Genomic DNA, 27207 nt, shown 5'->3' with positions numbered 1-27207 from the left:
AACCTGTATGGATGCAAAACTGAAGGCCTGGCTGGGCTGGGTACACTTTGGGCCTGTTTTAGGCCCATTATAGTTATTTGTATCATTTTTTTTGTATTGGGCCTGTAATAATTCTGTAATAATAATTGGGGTATTAGTAAAAATTAAAAAAATGGGTTTATTCTAATATTTGTGTGAACGGGTAGAAATCCTGCCTATAGGTGTTTAGTTTACTCAACATGTTCTGTTAGATAACCTGCCTATAGGACTTGAGTGTTTAATTCGTTTAACATATTCTTCTCCTATGTGTTTATTAGATACTATGCCTATAGGAAATAAAGTATCAATGACCAATCTTTCAATTTACATAACTGCACTATATTCATTAGATACTATGACTATAGGGCTATGTTAGCTTATGTTCTACAAAATCTACATTTAGAAATTATGCCAATATGGTTTTAATTGGTTAATTCGCTGTTATACTGCCCATCTAGGAGACATGCCTATAGGAGCTAAGTATAAAAAATCAATTTCAATCGTTAATCGTTAGAAATCCTGCCTGTAGGGTAATACCACTCGCTTTTAAGTGTTAATATTGAACTTTCAACACTGTTTCGTTGCCACTATTAGAAAACATGCCTATAGGATCAAACTGAGTAATTCTGAAGATCTCTCATGTTTATCACTGTCAAATACTGCGTAAGTCACCTAGATAGCCTGTCTCTAGGTTTCAACCGTTTATACTTATAATCAGTAGGCAGCTATGTAGTCGCTCAGAAATTATACTTTGCATAACTGCCCACATGATCAAAATCTAGAATCACATAGAAATCATGTCTACAGGATTTAATGATTTTAACTCGTCTTAATTCTGCAACTGTCAAACGCCAATTTGTGTGCGTGCATTTGTTGTCTAAGTGCGGAGGCTAGCTTGAGCCATTATCTGCTTTTATATGAAGTCCAACTTGCTTTTGTATGTCGCCTAGTTTTATCATTTTGAGCAACCTAAGTTAAGTCTAGGACCACCTAAAATAGAGGTCCAAATGCTTCCGGGACCATATGCATGGGACGGGTAGTGCATGCATAAGGTACGACTTAGAATCAATTAGTGCGCCTTAGGTAACAACTTAAAGATAGTAATTGTGTAGCAGGAGATGATAGTTTGTGCCCGCTGAATAATATGAGTAACACCCCATCTTGAGGGAGTTACGAAGTATTATTTATGTTGCACGGGGTGATCCTTTAGGCTAAAAAACTTAGGACCCCCCTCCCCTCACCTTGCCTTAAAATCAATTATTTTGTTTATTTGCCCAATTTTGTCTTTCTCTTTATTTGGACTAATTCATATAATTCGAGTTCGGCCGGGACCCACAGTTGTGGACCTCGAGAAATGCCTTACACCTTCTCCTCGAGGTAATTTGAGTCCTTACCCGATCTTTGGTGACGCAAACTGGTTAAACCAGAGTTATTCACAAATAGGTGCCCTAACGCACCTCAAACCCGTTAGGTGGCGACTCTCTCTTTTAACACCCTTCCTTTAGAAAGAGTTGTCACGACGTCAAAGCCCGACTTTCGCGAGAAAGGAGGGGCGCGACAATGAGGAGGACTTTAAAGATCAATTAAAGAATCTTGGTGAATTGTCTATTGATGCTGCTAAGGAGTTGCTTAGGTATCCACCACAGAATTGATGCAGGTCATACTTTGATGCATTGTGCAAAAATCAGATGGTGGACAACAATTTTACAGAGTCCTTCAACTCTTGGATCTTAGAAGCAAGAAGCAATCCTATCCTGAAGATGCATGAGGATATTAGAATCAAGATCATGAACAAATTAATAGAGAAGGAAGAAGAAGCTAGAACATGGGGAGGTGAGTTCAGTCCTAACTGCATGAAGTTGTATGCTGCTTATTTGAAGGTTGCCAACTTATGTACTGTTCATGTCAATGGTGAAACTGGCTATGAGATTTCTGAGGGTGATGATAGACATAGAGTGAACCTAGTAGAGAAGAAATGTACTTGTAGATCCTAGCAGTTGACTAGCATCCTATGCCCCCATGCCATCATGGCACTAAAATACAAGAGAGAGGATCCAATGACTGAAATTAGTTGGTGGTACAACAAAGAAGCTTACCTAATGACATATAGGGCCAAGTTGATGCCTGTTAGAGGTGAAAAGTTCGGGAAAGTATTACCAGAACATGCTATGGAACCACCTCCACTTGCCAAAACTGTTGGAAGGCCAAAAGTCAAAAGAAATAGGGAGAAAGATGAGGCTAACAGGAGACAAGGAGAGTGGGCTGCATCAAGAAGGGGAACTATAATGACATGCATCATTTGTAGTGAACTGGACCACAATTCAAGGACATGCAAGGTACCTGCTTCTTAACTTATCTTTTCTTCTTATATAATTGTAGTTCTTTAAAAAAAAGTTTTTCTTTTTAATTATAGGTTGGTGCTGAAGGAAATGTTGAGGATGTTAGTTGTTCAACCCCTCAACCAACACAAGAAGGTGAACATGAAAGTGAATTTGTATTCATGCCTACACCTAGAGTACCAAGACACCAAACAGAACCCTTCGGTGATGGTAGCGAGCATGAAAGTGACCCTACTTTAATGACTAAGATTATTTCTGAAGATCAAACAAGATTGTTGATGAGGCAGAATCAATTGATGTCAACTGGGACAAGAGTGATCTCTTTAAGAGGAGATCATACTGGTGTCAGTTATCCCACTGATCTTCCTTACACACCTACTAAGTTCACTTGCAAAGGTAAAGACGCAGTAACTGAAAATCAATTGGAAGTGGCAAGACAAAAGAAAGTGGGAAAGTTGATCTTAGTTGTTGTAGGTAGTTGCAGGTCTTTAACTTTGTTGCTAGATATTTTTTTCCAACAACCAAAGCTGGTCAGTTTATCTTGGTTGTTGAAAATTGAAATGTTGGTTTTTGTCAATTAATGTGTTCTGGCAAGACTTGTTTAATGTGTTTTGGTATTAGTTACTGCAAACTCTATGATGGCAGTAAAAATACTTTGGTTTTAGTAGTTGTAAAACTATATGACAACAGTTTATTTTATGTCCAACAGTTCTGGCAAAGACTTGTTTAATACATTCTGTATGCATGTAAACTTCAAACTCCTCTCTCATTGGTCAGACGGTCCAACTAAGAAACTTCACACAATTCAATCTTCTTCAGAAAGCATTCCTTCTTTACTTGAGTTTTATGAACTTTAACATAATTATGCATTTACTTCACGTTGCATGATTCAATTAGCAACAAATGGTTTGACGCTTGTATAGTTGTATATCCATTAGCAGTGATAAACACGACATCACTTTGGCATTCTTCTATAATAACATGTGACCAAATTGGTGTCATCGTAATTTTATTTCTTATGCAAGTAACAATCTAATTCCTACGGTGTCCAGTTGTGGCTTTGTTTGCGGAGAAGATGATGTTCGTGGCCTGGTTCGTGGGCTGAATGGCTCCATGATTCAGATCGTGGAGCCGGACAAAACTTGCACAATTCTTTGCTTCAGATGCCCTTTAAAATCGTAGAGTAGTTCGTGGAGACGATCAAGACCGTGGAGTTGGACAGACTTTTCTCCAAAGTTTTCCGACTTAGAACATTTTTCATGCACTTTTGCACCCCTAGTTTTGGCTCCACAATTGACCTTCGTGGAGAAATTGTTCTTCACTTTTCAATCTTCAATTTCTTCAATCTCTTCAATCTTATGCTCCAAATTCCATCTCAAATAAATATTAAAAATCACAAATCTGCCTAGATCTTGTTCTATCCACATTTCAATCCCAATCGGACTATCAATACATTAAATCATAACAATTAGATTTGAAAATAAGTAGCACTCAATACCATAGATCCATAGCTACTGTATACAAAATGCACATAAAAAATTTCATCTTCCTCTATTACTTGAATGCAAATGCAAAAATCAAAACTTGAAGCTTCAAATCACAAGAAAGCAACCAAGTACTAAACAAAGTTACTATAACTAAATCAAAATACTACAACAACATACTAAACTAACATACATTCATGTCACGACCCAAATCGGAGGGCCGCGACTGGCACCTGGTGCCTTACTCAACAGATTACCAACGTAACGTATATTTCTTATCACACCATCATGGGAAAATGGGCCAGAAGGGCCGTCATGAGATAACCGGAATCACTGTCTAAACCTTTCGGAGTGACATAAGGTCGTTGCACCTTCGATTAACGCTATGGACATCATACCATCAATATGAACCTCAATAGGATTCAATCATCATACATATATGCTTAGAATAACTTTATAAGGAAAGAACAACATGGACAACCTTAGTTGCTAGGAGTAGATCCGTTATGAAATAGCTATCATTTTACGTTCATTTCACTTTAGATCATGCCAAAAGAAAGAAGAAAGTGACTTAACATACCTTAACCCCATTGAATCCTTAGTACCTTCCAAGCAACTCTTCAAATAACTCAACTCAATCTACCATAGCATAAGGACACTCAAAATCAGTGCTGAGTAAAGGCTAAGTTTGTACTTAAGCTAGTAGCTCGTTTACGTAAATTCGGGTAGCATCTCCCCTGTAACAAGGGCCTCCTCCAATACCATATACCAACAACAACAGCCAGAGAAATACAATCAGCAATTCAAAAATAACCTAACTACAATGCAGGACCTTTAATACAGCAAAAAACCCAAATATATCATAACACACCCAATCAACAAGTTATCAATTAGCCTGAAATTGCAACGACGAGCAACTAGAACACTATCCTATCACATGTGGCATTTTTTCACGCACTTTAACCTTCCAAACTCCATAAATCAGCAGCACAATAGGCCAACATGAGTGGACTATAAAACAATCCACTAAAAGTGATATAAATTTAAATCACAGCTTTCGATTACCGTCCTGTGAGTTCTAACTATTAGGAAACTAATTTATCAGCTTTTATTGATATTTAAAAGCTTAAATACAGAAATTAGGCATTTCTCATATGACACACAATATGTATTGCTCAAAAAGCTTTAGTGACACACCTACTTGTCACCTATGCAGTCTGCGCAGTCTCGCGAAACTGCAAATATCTCTCTACTCTAATGTCGTATCGACGAACGGTTTAATTCGTTAGAAATTAGACTCGTATATCTTCCATTTTATATGTGTATCATCTTGTAATTCCAAGTATATTTAGATAAAACCTCCGCTACATTTGACCTAATATTCAGCATATTATGAATGTAACTTGTCATGACCTTTGCCAACTTTTATTCCACAACTCGCTTGACTTCAAAATGTAATACAAGACTATCATACGACTAAAATAACTCATAACATAACCTCCTTTTCATGTTAAGTACCCTAGTATCACCCCAAAAGTACATGTTATTACATTCCAAACTTGTCGACTTTCGACGAAACTTATTTTCTTCAATTTGTTTGGCTTCTAAGCCTTTAAACCCTCTTGGTACTTGTTATCCATGATCTTAAAGATTTATAATCTCTAAGGTAACATGATTAACTTAATTTATGTACTTTAAAAGATGATTTCATTTCTGATCTCACATCAATTAACTTACGACGTACTCTCACGTACGAAATCATGGGGTGTAAATTTTCACTTCATCATCCTTATAACTAAACCAAAATACTACAACAACATACATGTCATAAGCCTAAATTACCTTCGTAAAATGTCGTGACGGCACCTAGTACCTAAGACTAGGTAAGCCTAACAATATACGAAAACATTAAATAAAACTTAAAATCTCAAAACTCCAACAATTTTATAAATAGAATCTATAAACACAATGCGTACAACTCCCCAAAACCTGGTGAAATATAAGTCACAAGCTCTAGATACAGTGTTGGACAACCCTATACATCACTGTCTATAAGAGTATAAAGAAATAAGGAAGAACATGATAAAAGGGGACTCCGAGGCCTGCGGACGCGGGCATGTGTACCTTGAAGTCTCCAATAGCAAGCTCAGTGCGCTAGTGCTGGGTCTCAAAAGATGTACCTGGATCTACACAAAAGCGTGTACGGAAGCATAGTATGAGTACACCACAATGGTACCCAGTAAGTGCCAAGCCTAACCTCGGTAGAGTAGTGACAAGTTCAGGTCAAGGCCTTACTGGAGATAATAAGAATTTACGAAAAGTTTACAATACGAAATCAAGGCATTTAATACAACACGAAGGAAAAAACAAGAATCTTACATGTTAAGGAAACAACAACCAAACAATTACAACAAATAGAGACGATCAAAAGGGGCCCCTACCAAGGTACCCCTCGTAGTCCCAAATTATAAAAGTAACTCACAGTCTTTCCTTATATCACCGCGAGAGCCTTTACATTTAGTTTTGAAAATCATTTTCCCAAAATAGCACCCCACGTTTTAGCCCACCTATCACACCGTTTGACTTTTAGTAGTTCCCCTACTAGCTATGCATATCAAGCCCACCTAATCTCACCGCATACGTTTCAACACCCAGATCTTATACCACTGCATGCGTACCAATAGTAACAACGACACGATAGAAACCTCGTGCAAATAGTAACAACAACAGAACGACAGAAACCTCGTGCAAACAACCAAACAATCCTTTCAACAATAACATGAATGCAAAAAATATTACAACTCAATAGAATGATATTTCACAACTTACACTTTGCCTCAATAGAAACCACGGCCTTTGCAACTCAACACCAAACTCAACAGCAAGATATTTCAAGGATAGCGAATTTCAAGTAAAGAATACCACGATTAAATAATGAATACGGAATTAAGAAAATATGTAATTCAACTAAACATGTAGTACAAGTCGCAAATAAAATATGAGACAAGTAGACATGTGAAATTAGACTAAACATGGTGGCTATAACATGCTAAAGTAACTCAATTAAAATATGAAAAAGAAACTATATAGCTAAAACCGAAATCGCAACATTTAGCCCGTTACGCACTCGTCACCTTGCCTATACAGCCTCCACATATCACAATTGTCACAACAATACAAAATCCTAAGGGAAATTTTCTCCACATAAGGTTAGACAAGTCACTTACTTCAAACCACGCTAAATCAATCAACTAGGTCTTTCCCTAGATTTCCAACTCCGAACGGCTCGAATCTAGACAAAATAATTTCATACTATAAATATAACTATAGGAAGCTAATTTAAAAAATAAAATTATGATTTTAGCAAAGAATTAAAAATTCACTCCAAAAAGTCATCCCGGGCCCGTGGTTCGGAACCCAACCAAAATTACAAAAATCGAACATGCATTCGATATCGAATCCAACCATACAACAATTATTCAAATCCGACTTCATTTCGCCTTTCAAAACAAAAAAAATTTAGCCTAAGAAGTTTTATCACTTTTCTCCAATTTTCCAACCCAAATCCCTAATTACATGATAAAATCAATGATAGATTAGTAGAATTTAATCAAAATCGAGTTAAGAACTCTTACCCAACAATCCCTCTGAAAATCCTTTGAAATATCGCCTCAAACCGAGCTCTCTAAGTCCAAATTGTGAAATATGAAATAAACTCTCGATTTCAAACTTAAGTTCTGCTCCCTAGTTATTCCTTTTTCGTGAACGCGGAATGCCTCGCGTTCGCGAAGCACAAAAATGTTGCTGCCCAAAATAACACTCCGCGATCACGGAAAACCTCATGTCGAACGTGTAACACTGCCTCATCAAGCTACCGTGATCGTGTAACACACCACGTGACCGTGATGAAGAAAAGTGCGTGAACCTGTAGCCCCCCAATTACTCTACGCGAACGCGACCTACACCACGCGTTCGCAATTCACTGGGAACCAACATTCCGCGATCGCGTCCCTCTCTCTGCGAACGCGTAGAGTAAAAACCATCAGTCTACAAAAAATCCTTCGCGATCGCGGACAAGACCTCGCGATCGCATAGAAGGAAACTAGATCCGTGAATAAACTAGAACTTCAGCTGTTCCTAAATGATCCGAAACGCGCCGAACATGGTCCGAATTACAACCGAGGCCTCCGGGACCTCAACCAAACATACCAATAAGTCCTAAAACATCATACGAACACGCTCGAAGTGTCAAACACATCAAACAACACTAGAATCACGAATCACACATCGATTCAAACCTAAGAACTTTTGAACTTTCGAATTCCGAAACCAACACCGATTCATACCAAAACAACTCTGATTGACACCAAATTTTACACACAAGTCATACATGACATTACAGACCTACTCCAACTTCCGAAATCGAAATCCGATCCCGATATCAAAAAGTCCACTCCAGGTCAAAGTTTTCAACTTTCGCCAATTAACGCCGAAACGACCTACGGACCTCCAAAAAAACATTTGGACACGCTCCTAATACCAAAATCACCCTACAGAGCTATTGAAACCGTCAAAACTCCATTTCGGAGTCATCTTCACACAAGTCAAACTACGGTCAACTCATACGACTTAAACTTCCAGCTTAGGGACTATGTATCCCATATCACTCCGAAACTCTTCCGAACCCGACACCAAACACCCCAGCAAGTCACGCAACTACTATATAACATAAAAGGAACATAAATTAGGGGATCAGGGCTAAACTACTCAAAACGACCGGCCGGGTCGTTACAATACTAAAACAACATATATTTACTTCATCATCCCTACGACAACCTAACCAAATAACAAAGCCCATGAAACCAAAATGATAGTTCTCATCTTCTTCACGCTGGCCTCTAAATTATTAGCTTTTTCAGCTTTCACAAGTTTAAATTGCTCCATTTCGTCAAGTTTCATCTTCAAATTATGCCTTTCAACCGTGATAACATCTTCCATTGCATCAAACAAGTTCTTAGAGTTGTCTCTTTCGACTTTAATAGCATCCTCCAATTCCTCAAGTTTCATCTTCATAGGGCCTTTTTGAATCATAGTAGCTTGTTCTATGTCATGAAATTTATTCCTCAAATTGTTCCTCTCAATATTAGCAGCATCAAGTTTAGTTTTTAAATCTTTGATCACCATCACCGCTCGACGAGGGAGCTCTTTGTCAATCCATTCAAAAAACCCGCAAGAACTAACCTACATCATATCAGAATTTTCAGTGAAAATATTTAGTCATTTTTTCTACATAAATACTAATAATCAAGAACCATCTCAAATAATAACTCAGCAAATCATAACCTAACCCGACAAAAGAAGATGAATCAAATAAATCAACCAAAAACGAAATAAATTCAAAACTAACTTTGTATCTTGGGCATTTGTAAAACTTTCTCCTAGCATTAGCGTCTGAACAAGCCATCAAATATAGTGCAATCAATCCGCAACAACACCTTCTTGCATATCATGCGCATTCACAGATAAATCAGACATTGATAAGAAATTTTCAAAGAAAAAGGGAGATTTTTGAAATTGGAGAACAATGACAATTAGGTTTTTGGGAATGGGTGACTGTTGCGCCCCGTTTTCTCGCGAAAGCGGGCTTTGACGTGTGATAACTAGGGGTGTACATGGACCGGGTTGGTTCGGTTTTTATCAAAACCAAACCAAACCAACTATATCGGTTTGGATTGGTTCGGTGTTGTCGGATTTTTTGGGTTTTTCGTTACTTAAATATTATTTTAATCTTACTTTGTTAATTTTTTTATAAGTAAATATATGTTTAGTAAAAATATAAAAAATATAAAAATATATTATCTATTAAAATATTCTTATGGGAGAATTTTCTTTGTAACACATAATATATTTATTTTTTTACTCGCATGACAATAATATTTTGTTGATGTACACTTTCAAGGTTAACCAAATTTAGTAATTAAACATAAAACTCAATATGATACCTAAATAATAATAATCACTTCACATTCGAAAAAGATATAAGAACTTAACATATGATATGAATATGGAAGAACAAAGAGATTGACGCATTTCAGTAATACTTGATGAGAAAGTGATCATACAACCTATTATTTAAGGGTAATAAATATGGAGCACTTCATATACTATTATATATTATATCCCGCAAGAGAATCCCAAATATTTCTAGATATGTTTTAAAGAAAATTCTATATAAAATCTTAAAAGTATATACAAAAATTATATATTTATATGTCGGTTTGGTTCAGGTTTTTTTACTCAATACCAAACCAAATCAAACCAAATCTAGTCGAATTTTTTAATCGATTTGGTTTGACTTTTCGGTTTGGTGCGGTTTTTCGGTTCGGTTTGTACAGCCCTAGTGACAACTCTTTTAGATGGGTGTTAAAAGAGAAGAGTCTTCACCTAACGATTTTTTAAGGTGCGTTAGGGCACCTATTTGCAAATAACTCTGTTTGACTAGTCAACGCCACCAAAGATCGGGTAAGGGCTCAGATTACCTCAAAGATAATGTGTTAGGCACTCTTCGAGGTCCCCCGGTCGAATTTTATACTATGTGGATTATATGATTAAACTAGGCGAGCATATAAATAAAGAAGAATATGAAAGTTGAAAGTCCCATTATAACATAAACCAGCGCAAAGAAAAATAAACTATATGAATAATTGGTACAGGTTTTAAAGATCACAAAGGATTACAACTGCGTCGGTCTATACTTAATGACTAAATCATTTAGCAAGCATATAAGGGAAAATGGGATCCTAAGTTTTTTATCCTAAAGGATCACCACGTGCAACATAAATAATACTTCGCAACTTTCTTTAGGTAGGAGTTGCTCATATTATTCAGCGGGCACATACTATCATCTCCTGCTACCCCGATTACAATGTTGAAGTTGTTTACCTAAAAGCGTTCTAATTCAATTCTAAGTCGTGCCCTATGCGTGCCTACCCGTTCCATGCCTAGGGTCCAGGAGGCTTTGGACCTACTATTTGGTAGTTCTAGACTCAACTCAGTTGCTCAAAATGATAAAACTAGGCAACAATCAAAAACAGATAGGACTGCATATAATTACAATAAAAGGGCTTAGGTAACCTCCTCACATAGGCATGATTTCTACGTGATTATGGATTCCATTATTATATAAACAATACTATAATTTTTGGACTAACATATAGGCAAATTAGAGTGTTGCAAGTCCTATAAACATGATATCTAATCGTTTGTGTAAGTAGGCAGTGAAGTCGTCGATAAACATCTTATGGGCAGGTTTTATAACAATTGACAATTGGGCTTGATTTTATAACACTTTAATCCTATAGACATGTCGTCTAGGCGGGGCAGTGTAATGAAAACAACGAAAATAATCGATTAAAAGATTAGAATTCTATAGTTATGATTTCTAGATGGGCAGTACACTTAAAAGTAATAGAAGCAATTGACCAATTAATTATTTGAAGTCCTATAGGCATGGTATCTAGGTCAACAAAGCATACGTTATACTTCCTATAGGCATGTTGTCTAAATGTACAGTAGTAACATAGAAATGAGCATGGTAGATACTAACGTGTTTGAACAGTGTGAAAGTGAGGGATGCATAATTTTTTATAGGCACAATTTCTATTAGTGTACCATACACCAAACAAAATAACAAACAAGGCATGCTGAACGAAACAATCAAACATAACACATAGACCCTATAGGTAGGTTTTCTACCCTTTCATGCAAATATTAGAATATACTCATTTCCCCAATTTCACTAGTACCCCAATTGTTTGTTTACAAATTATTACAGATCCAAGAATGAAATAATACGGACTTGAAAATGACAAAACATAGGTTGAAACGAATACAAGCCCACTAAAGCAATTACAGGCCCAACAAAAAAATAAACTAGGGATATCCCAGGCCTTCAATGGTCTTACTCTCCGGACAAACAACAGGCCCAAACCACAGGCTCACATGATAATCAGAGTGCACCTGAATCCAGTGCCCCAGGTCCAACAACACACATGGCCCATTTTCAGTCCCAATGAATAACTTATTTACCTAAACGGATGCTAAATTTAGCTATGCAAGTGATACAATACTCATAAAACAACTTAAACACTTAGTTCTTATAGCTGTAACCATCAACAGTTCTAGCCAAGACATATAAATAGGATCATACTAAATAAAAAGGCACACAAGACACATATGAGGCAAGCTTATATTTGTAATTCCAGAAACAGAGTTTAATAGTGACAAGGTTGAGCATCATAGGACAACAAACCATTTCAAAGAGTTTCAAAGTAAAGCATGATCCAGAAACAACCTAAAGACCTTTAGCTAATAGTCTAACAGAATCATGAACAAGAAGCAGGTACAGTACAATCTTTATATGAAAGTTTTAACATAAGAACCTGATGAGAATGTGGTTGCAAACAACATAACAACATGCTAGTGGGCACAATTTAAAAAACCTATCACTTACTTATCATGATGGACATTAACTATAACACAAAGATTCTAAAGAACTCATAGTAGGTAAAAGAACATGTTAATAGGACAAGCAAACATTGGGATTCAATGTCAGTCGACCTCACATGAGAGAAAACTATACATTGGTATTTATCCTAGAAGCAATGCTAAGAGTGAAGGATTGACAGGTCAAGGGACACAATCATCAGAGTTACAAATCACAAACAAACATGCTTGGCTATATATTAAGACAATGCTATAACATGGGAAAGTCAAGAATCACTTTGCAGGAAATAGTAGATTAGTAGGAAGAGATTCATTAAAGCAGATTCTGAGCAAGCAATTTCTACAGAGATCCCATAAATCCAAGGCATGAATGTGAACTCATAACAAGAAAAGGACACGACATTAAGGCTAACATGAGCATGACCAACCAGGCAAAACTTAAGAAGGCTAGAAACTACTTGAATAAAATACACAGAGTGAAGGTCTACTATACATGTTGAAACCTATCAAGTTTGACACTAGGGAACATGAAATTGCAGAACATCATTGAGACAATAGAATTACAATAAGCATACAACGATACCATGCTGAGAGTTCACAAATAACAAAGAAGCTTAAGGCATGCTTGTCTAGAAGTTCAAACAGTGTTGGTATACATAATACACATACATATGAACAAGTAAAGGAGTAATAATTAAGGCTATAAGGGTCAAGAATGCTAACCAGTTGCGAAGATAAACGAGCAAAAGAGTGAGTAACTCAAAATCTCAATAGTGACGGCAAAAGAAAGACAACAGTTAGAACCCCTAAATCCTAGTGCGTCAGATTTCACAGGAGCTTCAGTGAGCCCCGAGCAGTGCTCGCACTAGGGGGGTTAATAGAGAAGATTCCGGTGGCCTTGAATTTCAGCCGGCCACAATCAAGAGAGAGCAAAAATAATATAAAAGATGAAAGTAAGAGATTAACAGTAGTTCTTAGTCCTTCGAGTCTGTTCAAAGGGAATCGGGGGAGGGGTTTATATAGTGGTAAAATCAGGCGGATAAACAAGGAAAGAAATCAAGTAAACATGAACAAAAGGAGTAAAATCTCGCATGAAAATCAGTAGAGTAACCAGAAAGGAAAGAAATCAAACTCCAAACCCTAGTTGGGGTTTAAACCTCAAAATCGGCCAACTAGTATGAAAAATCAAGCTATTCTTCATGTATATGGACAAGATTTTGTCCAAATCTCCAAGATTGAGTTGAACGGGCCCGATTATGAGAGATAGTACTTGCCAAGTTTAGGCAAGTACTAAGTAACACCATTGTCGTGTAGATACTAATTCGGTAACACAAATAAGGAAGGTGAATCAAGAAGAGGTTCCATTGTTAGGTTGGAATCGGAGAGAAATCAGGAGGCGGCTACTAGAGTTTCTCAGAGACAGACGGAATAGAGAGGATTTAGAGGCGACTGAAGTGGGGGAATGGGATTAGGGTTTGGGTGAGGGGATATAAGGAAAGGTGGGGATTTATTGTGGGCCGTTGATCATTTGAGATCAACGGCCGAGATTAGAGGGTGCTAGGGTCGGGTAAAAATGGGTCGCTGATGGGCAGACCTATTAGGTCATTTGGTTTTGGGCTTCTGGGGGTCAATTGGGATGGGCCTGTCCGTTTGGACCTTAATTGGTCTGAGAAATAAGGCATAATTGGGCCAGATTGTAAAGTAGGTAATTAAGGGGAAATAATTTTAATAAAATAGTTAAATAAAATATAAAAATTCTATTTATGCAATTCAATACTTTAAAACAATAGTTGAAGATTATAAAAATGTAAAAATTGTTTTGACCTTAAATATAATTACAGATGCAATTTATTGTAAAATATAGGCTATTATTACAAAATTATATAAATGGCTCAAAAAATACAAATATAATTATATGTAAATGAAGTAAAATATTTTAAAACATGTATGTGGATGTAAATAATAAATTTGGATGATTAAGTCATCACAAAATAATTTAAAAGGGTAACTAGTAAATAATCAAGTAGTTTAAGTGCAAAGAAATCAATTTTAAAGCTATAAAAATTATGGAAAATTATAGAAAATACTTGCATAAATCTTGTAAATTAAGTAATGATGCAAAAATGATATTTTGAAAGTATATATGCTTATTTAAAATATGAGGGCAAAATTGGGTATCAACACTATCGATATAAGAAGAGGGTAAATAAGAAGGGGGTCTGCTTATGTGGATTGCCATGTCAGCTAATCAATGCCTCGTAGAAGGCTTATGTGGGCAGCCGTTAGAATGAAGGCATTATTGGCCCAGAAAATTAACGTGGAGGATTTTTTTGGCCCAGTTTGCTAACGGAGGACAGAAGTGAGCTATTTCCGATAGTTTTTAATTCAATGCATACCCGAACTATTTTTGGTCCTAATTACCTTCCTTGGCAGTTTGATAGTCTTCGCTCACTTGAACATTGACACGGAAAATTTAGGTGTGTGAGAGTGATGAGAAATAGAAAAATCAGCTTCTAATTTAGTTTTTTTTTTTTTTTAAAAAAAAAAAATTACTCTTTATCAGCTTGGGACATTCCTACCAAATACGGCCCATATTTTATCTTCTTACATAACTTGAAATATCTTTTTCATCCCTTAGCATAACATTACTTAACTGCTTGGTTGGAAGAGTGGACTGAAACTCATGATTACAGTAGCCGAACCATGAGTTTCAACATTAAGCGAAAGTTTCAAACCAAATTCAAAGAACTTTTAAACCTTCAATGAGTCAACTTTCAACATTAAGCGCCGAAACGCTCTCGGGTCATCCAAAACCCGATCCGAACATACGCCCAAATCCAAAATCGTCATACGAACCTATTGGAGCCGTCAAATCCCGGCTCCGAGGTCGTTTACTCAAAATGTTGACCAAAATCAAACTTAGCCCTTTTAGAGTCAATCCAAGGAATCAAGTGTTCCGATTTCAACCCGAACCCTTCCAAATCCTGAACTAACCATCCCCGTAGGTCATAAAACAGTAAAAGCACATACGGGGATCTAGAAAGCAAAACGACCGGTTGGGTCGTTACCGGTGGAATAATCGAGATGAGCCTAAGCTGGCACGAACACGCCGTTGTCAAAGAAAAAGTTCAGGTGTTAAAACAGTTGATTGCATCAGCCATATAGCTGCCACTAACATATACTACAATTCAACTAAGAGCCATGAGATATTTGTACAGAAATTTCAAGAATGATATACAACAGAATGCCACTGCTTTATCGCCGTACTTCTATACATATACTTACATAGGTACACTAGCTGGGAAGAAGTTTAAATTCATCTTGATGACCAAAACTATCTTACATTCTAGCAAAACATTCATCACGGCGAACAATATTTAGAAGCTAATGGTTGAAACCCCTATAGAAGATATGTTTACAGCATGGCCTATACCGTTACACATATATTATGCAAGTCCTTCATTTGTCTTGACACATCCGCGTCCAATGAGTGTGATAAGGGTGTGGATATTTCATGTAGGGATTCGTCAAAATGTACAAAAAATAAGCAAAAAACTTGACATACCCATACCGGATACTTCCACGCAACTGTACCAGATACCACACCAGTAGTGCGACCAAGATAATATCTGAGTATTCCTCTGCCGGCTCTACAACACAAATTACCGGGGGTGGAGTTGTTAAAGTAGCAAATTAAGAAACCTTTGCTGCTAGGACAATGATCTTCAATTGCATCTAGGGCAATATATTGAAGTGAAAAAGCCATGAGATGACAAAGGCAAAAACCATGGATGCAAGTAGGAAATTCATGACACGGCGTCCATGCCAGAAGACTCGGGTTTCAAAAAGGCCTACAGGTGCTGCAACAGTGGCAACTGTAGCGTTATTTGCTTCATTTGTCTGCTCTCCAGAAATGTTCAGTGCATTGGCACCACAGATTTCACAAATTCTGAATCATACACAAATAAGAAATTAGCATATGGAACGCAGATTGAGAAACTAATGTACACACACGGACAAATGTTTGCATATCAGATCACACATTTTCATGTTGACTCGCAAAAGAATTTAGTTTGCAACAGATGAAATTGAAGCTAAAGTATTTTACTTGAAGAAACGACATATACATTAATTGAAAAGGTTGTTCTATGAAGCTATTTAGATGTATATCATATCCAGATAGGATATAAGCAACTAGAGGAGACTAATAGTAAGAAATCGTCTATGTAGTAAAATTCTGCATGAAACAAAGGCAAGAAATGAAGTAGATAACAACAACAACAACAACAACCCAGTATAATCCCACTAATGGGGTCTGGGGAGGGTAGTATGTACGCAGCCCTTACCCCTACCCTGGGGTAGAGAGGCTGTTTCCGATAGACCATCGGCTCCCTCCCTCCAAGAACTCCCCACCTTGCTCTTGGGTGACTCGAACTCACAACCTCTTGGTTGGAAGTACAGGGTGCTCACCGCTAGAGCAACCCACTCTTGTCAAATGAAGTAGATAAACTTCAGTATATTAAAAAAAGGGCATCCCGGTGCGCAAAACATCCCACATTCATACAAGGTTCGGGGAAGGGCTGCATCCCAAGGGGTGTAATGTAGACAGCATACCCTAATGTAAGCATTAGTGGCTGCTTCCATGGGTCGAACCCGTGACCAATAGGTAAAATTGTCATGCTCCAAGGCTACCCTTCAAACAGAAGTATATAAATGAAACAATGTGTGAAAAAAACATTCGACAAATTTAAAGGTCCTTAAAAAAACTAAGACTAGAAACTTTCCCATTTTTCTGAAGGAAACATGTGATAATTAACGGTCTGCTTTAATAGATAATTCAACCGGCTCATAGTAAACAATTGCACTCTAATTGATACGACATGACAACAAAAAGGGCAAAAGAAAGACGACATGAAACGCTAATTATGATAGAGGAGCAAGCCAGAAACAATGTGGTTGTAGAGTCAAACTTCAGCAAAATGCATCAAACCATTCAACTTAGTATGCAGTAGAAATCCGAACATAATTTTTATTGGAGGAGGCAGTCAACTAACCAAGATTAAAGAAGCTTAGTGCTTCAAACTATCAGTAGATACCAAGAAGAAAACAGAATCTAGGTGCTCAAACAAAGAGAGGTGTATACCACACCACACTACAACCAAACAATTAAATGACACTATTACACAAACTTAACCAGAACTGAAACTGACCACGCCACCAAACACCTTCCAATCTAAGGTTCATGAACTGTAATGTGGTTTACAAAGCGTATGTAATAAGAAAAGGGTATCACGAAAATGGTGCTATGGAAAAGTGGACGGGATCTCTAACATCCATCAAACATCAGATATTAGGAGAAATAGATCATGAATTATACTTCACAAGCAGACTAAAAGAATTCACTTAAACATAAAAATTACTGCTATCATGCAAGTCTATTAGAAGATTAATCAATCAATCAAATATGGCTCAATCCTAAACTAACTGAGGTTCACTGTCAGTAGCGGAACCAGGAATTCTAACGAGGGGATCTAAAAAATATAAGAAAGCCACATTTGGGTTTTGAACATGTGTCCTAAACCAATGCAAAGCCACATTTGGGTTTTGAACATGTGTCCTAAACCAATGCCTTAGCCACCTTTACCGCTACACTAGAAGCTTCCATATTTTAAGAGGATTCAACAATTTATTTATAATATGCTAAAAAAAAATTGTTTTTAACCTATTTGCGCAAGAACTCCTTTCATGCAAGTTTACTCCACTCTTCGTTGGCTCTACGAATCCTCTACATTCATTCCACTCAATTCCGATCAATTTTTCACGTATTCTATACTTCATACAAGTCTGTCTCTAACAAAACAAACACCATGTAATGCAAAAGGGCAGTTCGGTGCACTAAGTTCCCGCTATGTGCAGGGTCCGGAGAAGGGTCGGACCACAAGGGTTTATTGTACGCAGTCTTACCATGCATTTCTGCAAGAGACTGTTTTCACGACTCGAACCCGTAACCTCCTGGTCACATGGCATCAATTTTAACTATTACGCCAAGACTCCCCTTCAAAACACCAGATATAATGCAACCGAAACACAAACTAAAAGTAGAAGCTACAAAATGGGAGGGGGATTGACTATTGAGAGAGAGTTATAGTACTCACGTGTTTCCTTTGGTTTTGAACCAAGTCTCAGCACACTGTTTATGAGCAGCACCTAAGTCACCTTTGCAAGAACATCCCAATTCTATAGCCATCTCTATAGAATGCTCTTGCACTTGATCTCCACCACTACTACTAATGCCACCACTTTTCAACAAACTCAAATGACAAATCCTACAATCCCTCTCTTCTTTATTATGCAATTTCAACAACTCCAATTCACCACTCTCCAAATCAATCTCCTCATCTGAGAAAGACTCTCTTTGCTTGTTGTCCCTCTGTGGCTCACAATTTACCAAAATACCCTCACTTTCACCAGCCATAGAGCCTAAAGGTGAGTGCCAAGACTGGTCAGAGTCTGAATCAGTGAAGTGGAGACTCCCATCAGTAGTTGTTGTCTCACTGCTCGCCGCCATTGACGGCCGCTGCCGACGTCTACGGCGGCGGTGACGGCGGGAACTACCATTCCGGTTACTTCCATTTGCCTCTATGTCAGCAATATTAGCTTCAAAAGTTGACATTTTTCAACCAAAAAAACTGTCTTTTTTGTTAGACACAACACTTCAAGAATTTAAGGAAATTCATCGAGATTCAGGATGAGAAGCATTAAAAGTTGAAAAATTCAGTACCCTTTACCCGAAAACTGTCTTTCAGCTCAGACTGATCAAAAGATTGAGAATTTGTAGCTTCTAAAGGGGTTTAGCAAAATACACAAACACTGTTCTTTAGCTCATAGATTGAAAAAAAGATGGAAACTTATATAGGTTCAATAAACAAAATGGCTGTGTATGAGTTTTCAAGAAACTGTTTTTAGCTCAGAGATAGAGGAAAATATAGAGAAAATGAATTATTTTTTTAGCATTCAAGAAATTGTAAATTGAGGAAAAGATGGAGAATTGAAGTATTTAGAGAAGAAATGACTGTTTTTGAGTATTCAAGAAACTGTCTCTCAGATCACAAATTGTGGAAAAGATGGAAAAATTGAAGGTTTTAGAGGTTCATCAAACAAAATGGCTGTTTATGAGTATTCAAGAAACTCTTTTGCAGCTCAAAGATTGACCAAAAAAAGATGGAAAAGTTGAAGCATTTAGAGAAGAAATGACTGTTTTTGAGCATTCAAGAAACTGTTTCTAAGATCAAAGGTTGTGGAAAGGATGTTGCAATTGAAGAATTTTTAAAGGAGTTGATCAAAGATGATGATGAGAAGCGTGAGGGAAATGGGGGAAAGAAATGAAGATAGTTTATGAGTATGTTGGGGTTTTTAGTGCTTTAACAATTTGCTTCTATTTATTATATTTGCTTTCTCAAAGTGGAGAAGTAATTGTGACATATTGCAAATGGACCTGTATTTGAGTGTCATTTTAGAGAAGAGATGAAAAAGGAGATACAAATAGGGAGAATAGGACTCCGAAATCAAAATGTGATTCTTTTGGACTCAAAAAATTAAAATGTGTCGGAAAAAAAACTGGTGACAATAATATATATATAACGCCCTTTTAAAGGGCGCTATACCTTAACGACCGTTTGCCCATTTAAGTATAGCGCCCTTTTAAAAGGCACTATATTTGAACCTCCAGGGTAGATGTAAGGTCTGCGTACATACTACCCTCCCCAAACCCCATTAGTGAAATTTTACTGGGTTGTTGTTGTTGTTGTATATTTGAACCTCAAAAGAGCGGGGAGGTATAACGCCTTATATTAAGACGCTATACTATAGCGTCTTAATATAAAGCGCTATACCCACATAAAAACCCGTCCAGTCCCCTTCGCGTGATAATGATTCTTTCGGATACAATACAGCTTTTTCAAAAGATATCTTTTGCAGAACAACAATTTTTTCAAGTCGACAAGACAATACACATAACGTGGTATTTCACCGCGCTATGCTTCGCGTGATAATGATTCTTTCGGGTATAAGACAGCTGCTTAAACTGAACCAAGTCATCTGTATTTCAAAGACCTTTTGAATAAACATTACAACACCCATTTAAAAAATGCAACTAACATTTAACAAGTGGTTCAAAAAGAGGCAAAAGGGTGAAGGTAGTTCAACAAATCCCCATGGAACACGTCTTAACACTATCGATCCCTACCTTAAAAAAAATATGCTAGGTTGCTACACTGATTTAGTTGACGACAAGTGGTATGGTGTTTTGCGTCCCTTGAAAAATAAGCCTATCAATATACACACTGATCTCAAAGTTGCAGGGCACATTATTGAAGGCGAAGCGCATTCTACAAAGCCTGAAGGTATGCGAATTTGGGGCGAAAAAATACAATGGGTCCCCTTTACTCAAAACGGCGTGATTACGAAGTATTATATCGTTGGCATGGGCTTGTTGTGCCACAAGCACTGTCTACAAGCTTCCAAACAAACACGCACAAAGATGAACCAGAAGTGATTCGATATTTGATGAAGGAGATTCTAGAGATGGAAAAGGCACTAGGTGTTCATCATGTAATGGATGATCTTAACTTCCTAGGAGGAACGGAGGATCAGTACTGGGATTTATTAGAAAATGATAAATTACATAGAGACGATGATTATCCTGTTTTCCCAACAGTTGTCGAGTGGGAGGGACTACCTAAGTTTCTACCAACAATTATGCCACATTTACGCGTATAAACGGTATCACCAACATCCATTTGGTTCCGTATACGCGTTCTTTTTTGCACTTGTCGTTGACGCAAATACTCCTTGTTACACACCATTTTAAATGGTTCTGGCGGCCAATAATGCTCAGCACCCATGGGCTGCAACTGCCCACTATAGGTGTTTAAGTATATAGCAACACTATATTCTTTATCAACGTGGTTGGTTGCTGCGAAACCTGTATGTTGAAAGTAGTTCATCGCATGTGAGCACGGCATGTGGTATATGGACCATTTCCCACAAGAGAATAACCTTCTCGCTTTATTTTACGGTATGTGTATTATTCCCCCGATTTTGATGGATAGTGGTTCGAATTTCAAAAATATTTCGCTCGTTGCAATACTATAAATATGAATGCCAATGTGCTCGCCTCCTGTATTTCTTAAATCTTTTCATTGGTATTGGCACAAATTCAACACCCCTTTCCATCAATGACGATGCACCTCTAGCCCTTTTAACAAACCTCTCTACCATTTACTTGAATGACATCTGCACCATGGCAGTGACACGCAATACACGGGCAGACTTCAATAACCCATTGAAGACTCTGACACATTTGTAGTCAAAACTCCCCATCTTATGTCACCATCTGCATGCAAAGTCCACTTGTCAAGCTCATGTCGCATCAACCAATGATAGGCTCATTTGTCTTCCTGCCTGATCAATACCATTCGATTCTTGAATTTGCACACTTGGTGATCTGTTGCAGCCATCCATATTAAATCATGCAAATCCTTGTTGGGATGTGTCTTCTGGAAATTGGCCTTCAGGTGCCTCACACAGTAACGGTGATAGAAATACGGTTCCTGCCATGCATGCAAATTTTGTACAGAACTTAAAATACTACCATGCCGATCAGATATTAGACAAATACCTGAACGTTGTCTGACAACGTGCTCCTTCAAGTGGTTCAAATATAGTGTCCACGTCTCTTGGCTTTCATTGTCACAAATAGCAAAAACTGGTGGAAATATACCTCCATTAACATCTACTGCAACTACGATCAACAATTTAATATCATACTTTTCATAGACATGAGTGGCGTCTATGGATATTACCGGTCGACAATGCACAAAATCATCAATTACTGGTTTAAATGCCCAAAACACATATCTGAATATATGTTCTGGTATTCCCGGACTCCGTTCAAGCTTCCATTCAATAATAGTCTCTGGGTTAAAGTGTTGCAATGCGGCCATGTACTTGGGTAGAGATGCAAAAGACTTATCCCAGTTACCATAAACAATTTCAAACGCACGTTTGCACCTAAGAAATGCCTTTCTTTTGGAAATAGTACACCCATATTCCTGGTGAACAGATGTTATACACTCTTTGATCTTGTACCTTATGGACGCTTCAATGTGTGGAATCAAGACAAGAGAAATCAAGTCAACATTCAAGTTAAAATGATTCTCACTAAATGTGTCCATTTCACAATTATGGGTGCCAACATATTTACCTACTACCTACATATTTGTTTTCGTCTTCCTCGCACGCAGCATCCAATTACAATCCGCAAACCATCTACGGCAAATAACCTTGTATACACTAGGAGATGACTGTGATAACCCAAAAAGTCATCTCATATTTTAGAACTCGATTCTGCACTCTTAAGCCTTAAACGTCTCATTTTTACCCTCCTCGACTTGCATGCGCAGTCCAGGCATGTTTCTGGAGGGATTTGATGTTGAAAATTGATGAAAATAAGAATTTTTTTCTTAAAAGTTGATTTTAGTTGACTTCGGTCAATGTTTTGAGTAAATGGACACGAACCCATATTTTAACGGTCCCGGTGGGTCCGTAATGAAATATGGGACCTGGGCGTATGCTCGGAATCGAATTCGGAGGTTCTTAGCTCGAGTTATGGATTTTTGATGAACATTAAAAAGTTTGAAAATTTAATGTCTTTAAGAATTGATTGATGTTTGGCATTGTTAGTGTCGGGTCCGTATTTTGGTTTCGGATCTCGGTACAGGTTCATTATAATATTTAAGACTTGTCTGTGAAATTTGGTAAGAAATGGAATTGGTTTGACGTGATTCAGACGTCCAGTTGAGAAAATAGAAGTTTTAAAGCTCTCTTGAAAATTTCATTCGATTTGGTGTTCAATTCGTAGTTTTAGGTGTTACTTTGGCGATTTGATCGCGAGAGTTCATATGATATTTTTAGACTGGTGTGCATGTTTGGTTTGGATCCCCGAGGGCTCGGGTGAGTTTCGGATAGGCTACGGGATGATTTGGACTTAGAAAATCTGGTATTTTTGTTGCAGCAACTGTTCTAGTGTGTTCTTCTTCGCGTTCGCGAAGATACTCTCGTGAACGCAAAGAGTAAGCTGGTCAGGGTGAGTTTTTCCTCTTCACGAATGCGAAGTCCTGGTCGCAAACGCGGAGTGATGGGGGCTTTACCCTTCGTGAACGCGACCAGCTCATCGCGAACGCGTAGCATTTGGGATCGGGGGGGGGGGGCAGTCACTCTTCATCGCGAACACGAGCAAGGACTCACGAACGTGAAGGCCAGGGGGCGTAACCTTCGCAAATGCGATAGGGGTTTCGCGAATGCGTAAGCTTGGCAATCTATGCTCTTCGCGAACACGACAGTGTCCTCGCGAATGCGATGAACACTGTCGCCCCGTTCATAAAACAGTCCCACAACGGGACTTACGCCATTTCTTCACATTTCCAAAAGCTAGACGGCCTTGAGGCGATTTTCAAAGGTCATTTTCTTCCTCCAAGTGTTGGTAAGTGATTCTAAACCACAGTCTTTCAATTACCCATTACATTTCATAGATTTTCAACCTAAAATCTAAGATTTTCATGGTGGAGTTGGGGATTTTTGGGTAGAAACTAGGGATTTCAAAATTTGGGGATTTAGACCTCAAATTGAGGTTGGATTCAAAAACCAATTATATATCCGGACTTGGGTTGAATGGGTGGATGGGTTTTGGTCCGAACCTCGATTTTTGACCAAGCGAGCCCGGGATCGATTTTTGGCTTTTTGGGGAAAAGTTTGGGAAATCTAAATTTATGCAATGTAATTGATTCCTTTAGAAATATTTGATATCATTGAGTCGTTTTTTAATAGATACGAGTGGTTTAAAGGTGGATTCTAGAGCAAAAGCTGTGATTGAGTATTGAGTGGCCTTCGGAGCGAGGTAAGTTTCGTGACTAACCTTGGCTTGAGGGATTAGGTATTATTCGCTTATTTGCTACATGTTTGTATGTTGAGTTCAACGTATAGCTGGGGTGACGAGTACCTATGCGTTGTTGTCGAGTCATAACATGCGAGTGAGTCTTATTATTGTAATAGTGGTATTCCTTGATCATATTGTTCATGATTAGACTAGCTATTCGTTATGTTGAACAACTCTTATTATGTTTTACGAAAATTGGTATTGATTGAGTATTGACTCAAAGTTGAGGTTAGTAACGTGGAATTGAATATTGAAGTAAGACTTGTTCTTGATATTTCTATCTCCCTGTTGTTATTGTTTATTGTCTTGGTGAGGGAGAGTTTTAAAGCACGAAGGGTGATGTCGTGCAATATTTTGTGAGTGAGTGATAATGCACGAAGGGTGATGTCGTGCCATGTTATGAGAGAGTTAATGCACGAAGGGTGATGTCGTGCAATATTTTGTGAGTGAGTGATAATGCACGAAGGGTGATGTCGTACCATGTTATGAGAGAGTTAATGCACGAAGGGTGATGTCGTGCAACGTTTTGTAAGTGAGTGATAATGCACGAAGGGTGATGCCGTGCCATGTTATGAGAGAGTTAATGCATGAAGGGTGATGCCGTGTTGTTTCTATTGTTTCTTATGGTGAGGTTGAGAGTAAAAGCACGAAGGGTGATGCCGTGCACTTTCCTATTGATTCTTATGGTGAAGTTGAGAGTAAAAGCACGAAGAGTGATGTCGTGCACTTTCCTTTACTGTGTTTACTTGTTTCTTTCTGTTAAAGATATATCGATTGATCATGTTCTCATTCCTTTTGTGATTATTTTCCATGTAATCCCCTCAGCATGTCCCCTTCCCAATATTCCTTGCCTTGCTTCTTTAATTATTGTTATTGTTGTATATATTGATATATTGTACATGTTTATTTGTAGGTGTCTTGTCCTAGCCTCGTAACTACTTCGCCGAGGTTAGACTCGACACTTACCAGTACATAGGGTCAGTTGTACTGATACTGCACTCTATACTTTCTGTGCAGATTTTGGTACCGGACCGAGTTGACCCTGAGTCTAGCTGCTGGCTTGATCCGTTTGGAGACCCAAGGTAGTCCTGTTGGTGTCCGCAGGCCCTAGCGTCCCCTTCTATGCATTTCTTTTATTTTTTCATTTGTATCGAAAACAGTTGTATTTCCTTCAGATATTTACTTATAGTGAAACCTTAGAAGTTCGTGAATTGTGACTCCAGATCCGGGTGGTAGTAATTAATACCGTTTTTATATTATTTCTCACTCACTTTATTTCATCTTAGCTAAATTATTGTTATTCACTTAATGAAATAAGGATTGGTTTAATGATTATCTAACGTTGGCTTACCTAGCAAGTAAAATGTTAGGCGCCATCACGGTCCCGACAATGGGAATTCCGGGTCGTGACAATGACTCTGCTACCGTGATCTCACGACACTCTTTTACGTTGTACATTCACACCCCCTGCTTAGGCGCGCTTTATCAGGAAAAAGCATGCCCTTTGACAGCACTGTTACTCTAGTATCATCCCACATTGCTGTACGAATTTTGTCAATATCCCTTGTGAGGGCATCCACATCCGACATACTTGGCAAATGATCAAGGTAGGGAATCTCCCTTGAATGAAACGACACGTGGGACTCATACACTCTTGGTCTAACAGGAGGTGGAGCATTGTCACGACCCCAAATTCCCTCCGTAAGATGTCGTGATGGCAACTAGTCTCTAAGACTAGGTAAGCCTATCAATGCGGAATAATAATAAATATCTAAAATAAATAAATTATAATTCAAACAATTTCCCCCGGTAGAAATAAGTCACAAGCTTCTAAGAATTTATTCTCAATGTCTCTATATGTCAAGGTCTAAATAAAATATAAGGAAGCAACATAAAATGATAGAAGGGACTCCGGAGTCTGCGGACGCTGGCAGATATACCTCGAAGTCTCCGTGCGCAGGTAACTCACTGACGTCTAGGCTAGTAAAATGTACCTGGATCTGCACAAAAAGATGTGCAGAAGCGTAGTATGAGTACACCACAGCGGTACCCAGTAAGTGCCAAGCCTAACCTCGGTAGAGTAGGTGACGAGGTCAGGTGAGGCCCTACTGGAATATAATAATGGCATGGTATAATATTTATCAATGTAGTAAAATAAAATGACATTGAAAATGAATCAAATAATATGTCACATTTAATGACATCAAATAATTACAAATAATATCTCGTGGAATCAAAACAGAATTTCCTTCAACTTTATGAAAATCACAACAATTAATCGAATGCAACTATGGCCATAAATCAATATCAACAAGGGCACTCCCGAGGTACCGCCTTGTAGTCCCAAATCATAAATAAATTCACAATATCTCATTTTCTTATATCACCGCGGGAGCCTTCACAATTTATTTAAAGAAAATATTTTTTTCCCGAAATAGCATCCCGCGTTTTAGCCACCCTTATCACACCGCATGACTTCTAGTAGTCCCCCTACTAGCCACGCGTATCAAGCCACCCTTATCTCACCGTATGCGTTTCAACACCCAGACCTTATACCACCGCATGCGTATCAATATCACAATATATCACAATTTGCACCTCAAGTGCTCAAATAATTTAACTTATCAAAATAATTCAACAACAATATTTTTCCACAATAAAGAGCTCACGGCTCATGCCAAAATAAATCATCAATAATAGTTTTCCACAATAAAGAGCTCACGGCTCCCTCACAATGAGTATAAAAATATTCAGGAGTAAATAATTTAGGAAAATAATATTTCAAAATCTTTACTATGTTGCTTCAATATCAAGTTTAAAAATGTCAAATACTTCATATTAATAATATTTAATTTAAAGAAAATCA

The 27207-nt window shown here is 37.8% G+C and overlaps 3 protein-coding genes across 3 annotated transcripts; 1 reads left to right on the top strand and 2 right to left on the bottom strand.

Annotated features, from left to right (window-relative positions):
* Positions 1–1142: 1142 nt before the first annotated feature.
* Positions 1143–2983, top strand: LOC104086017 (uncharacterized). The gene is made up of 2 exons (XM_009590153.4): positions 1143–2354; positions 2432–2983. The coding sequence occupies exons 1-2, from the start codon at positions 2046–2048 to the stop codon at positions 2936–2938; spliced, it is 816 nt and encodes a 271-aa protein (XP_009588448.3). The 5' UTR covers positions 1143–2045; the 3' UTR covers positions 2939–2983.
* Positions 2984–15555: 12572 nt separating this feature from the next.
* LOC104086018 (uncharacterized) lies at positions 15556–19764 on the bottom strand. Its single transcript, XM_033653350.2, has 2 exons — positions 18502–19764; positions 15556–16295 (listed from the first exon to the last, which is right to left on the bottom strand). The coding sequence occupies exons 1-2, from the start codon at positions 19017–19019 to the stop codon at positions 16082–16084; spliced, it is 732 nt and encodes a 243-aa protein (XP_033509241.1). The 5' UTR covers positions 19020–19764; the 3' UTR covers positions 15556–16081.
* A 2028-nt stretch (positions 19765–21792) lies between these two features.
* Positions 21793–22581, bottom strand: LOC138906195 (uncharacterized). Its single transcript, XM_070194721.1, has one exon. The coding sequence runs from the start codon at positions 22579–22581 to the stop codon at positions 21793–21795; it is 789 nt and encodes a 262-aa protein (XP_070050822.1).
* Positions 22582–27207: the final 4626 nt, after the last annotated feature.

Source organism: Nicotiana tomentosiformis, chromosome 2 (genome assembly GCF_000390325.3).
Source record: "Nicotiana tomentosiformis chromosome 2, ASM39032v3, whole genome shotgun sequence".
NCBI lineage: Eukaryota > Viridiplantae > Streptophyta > Magnoliopsida > Solanales > Solanaceae > Nicotiana > Nicotiana tomentosiformis.
Note: the sequence above shows the minus strand (reverse complement) of the source record. Positions and strands in the feature narration are given on the sequence as shown.

Excerpts from the sequence above, each read along its gene's own strand:
- LOC104086017 (XM_009590153.4), top strand. The coding sequence starts at position 2,046 with ATGGCACTAAAATACAAGAGAGAGGATCCAATGACTGAAATTAGTTGG. Across the intron at positions 2,355-2,431 it reads ACAATTCAAGGACATGCAAG|GTTGGTGCTGAAGGAAATGT; the intron begins GTACCTGCTTCT and ends TTTTAATTATAG.
- LOC104086018 (XM_033653350.2), bottom strand. The coding sequence starts at position 19,019 with ATGTCAACTTTTGAAGCTAATATTGCTGACATAGAGGCAAATGGAAGT. Across the intron at positions 16,296-18,501 it reads TTCAAAACCAAAGGAAACAC|AATTTGTGAAATCTGTGGTG; the intron begins GTGAGTACTATA and ends TGTATGATTCAG.
- LOC138906195 (XM_070194721.1), bottom strand. The coding sequence starts at position 22,581 with ATGGACACATTTAGTGAGAATCATTTTAACTTGAATGTTGACTTGATT.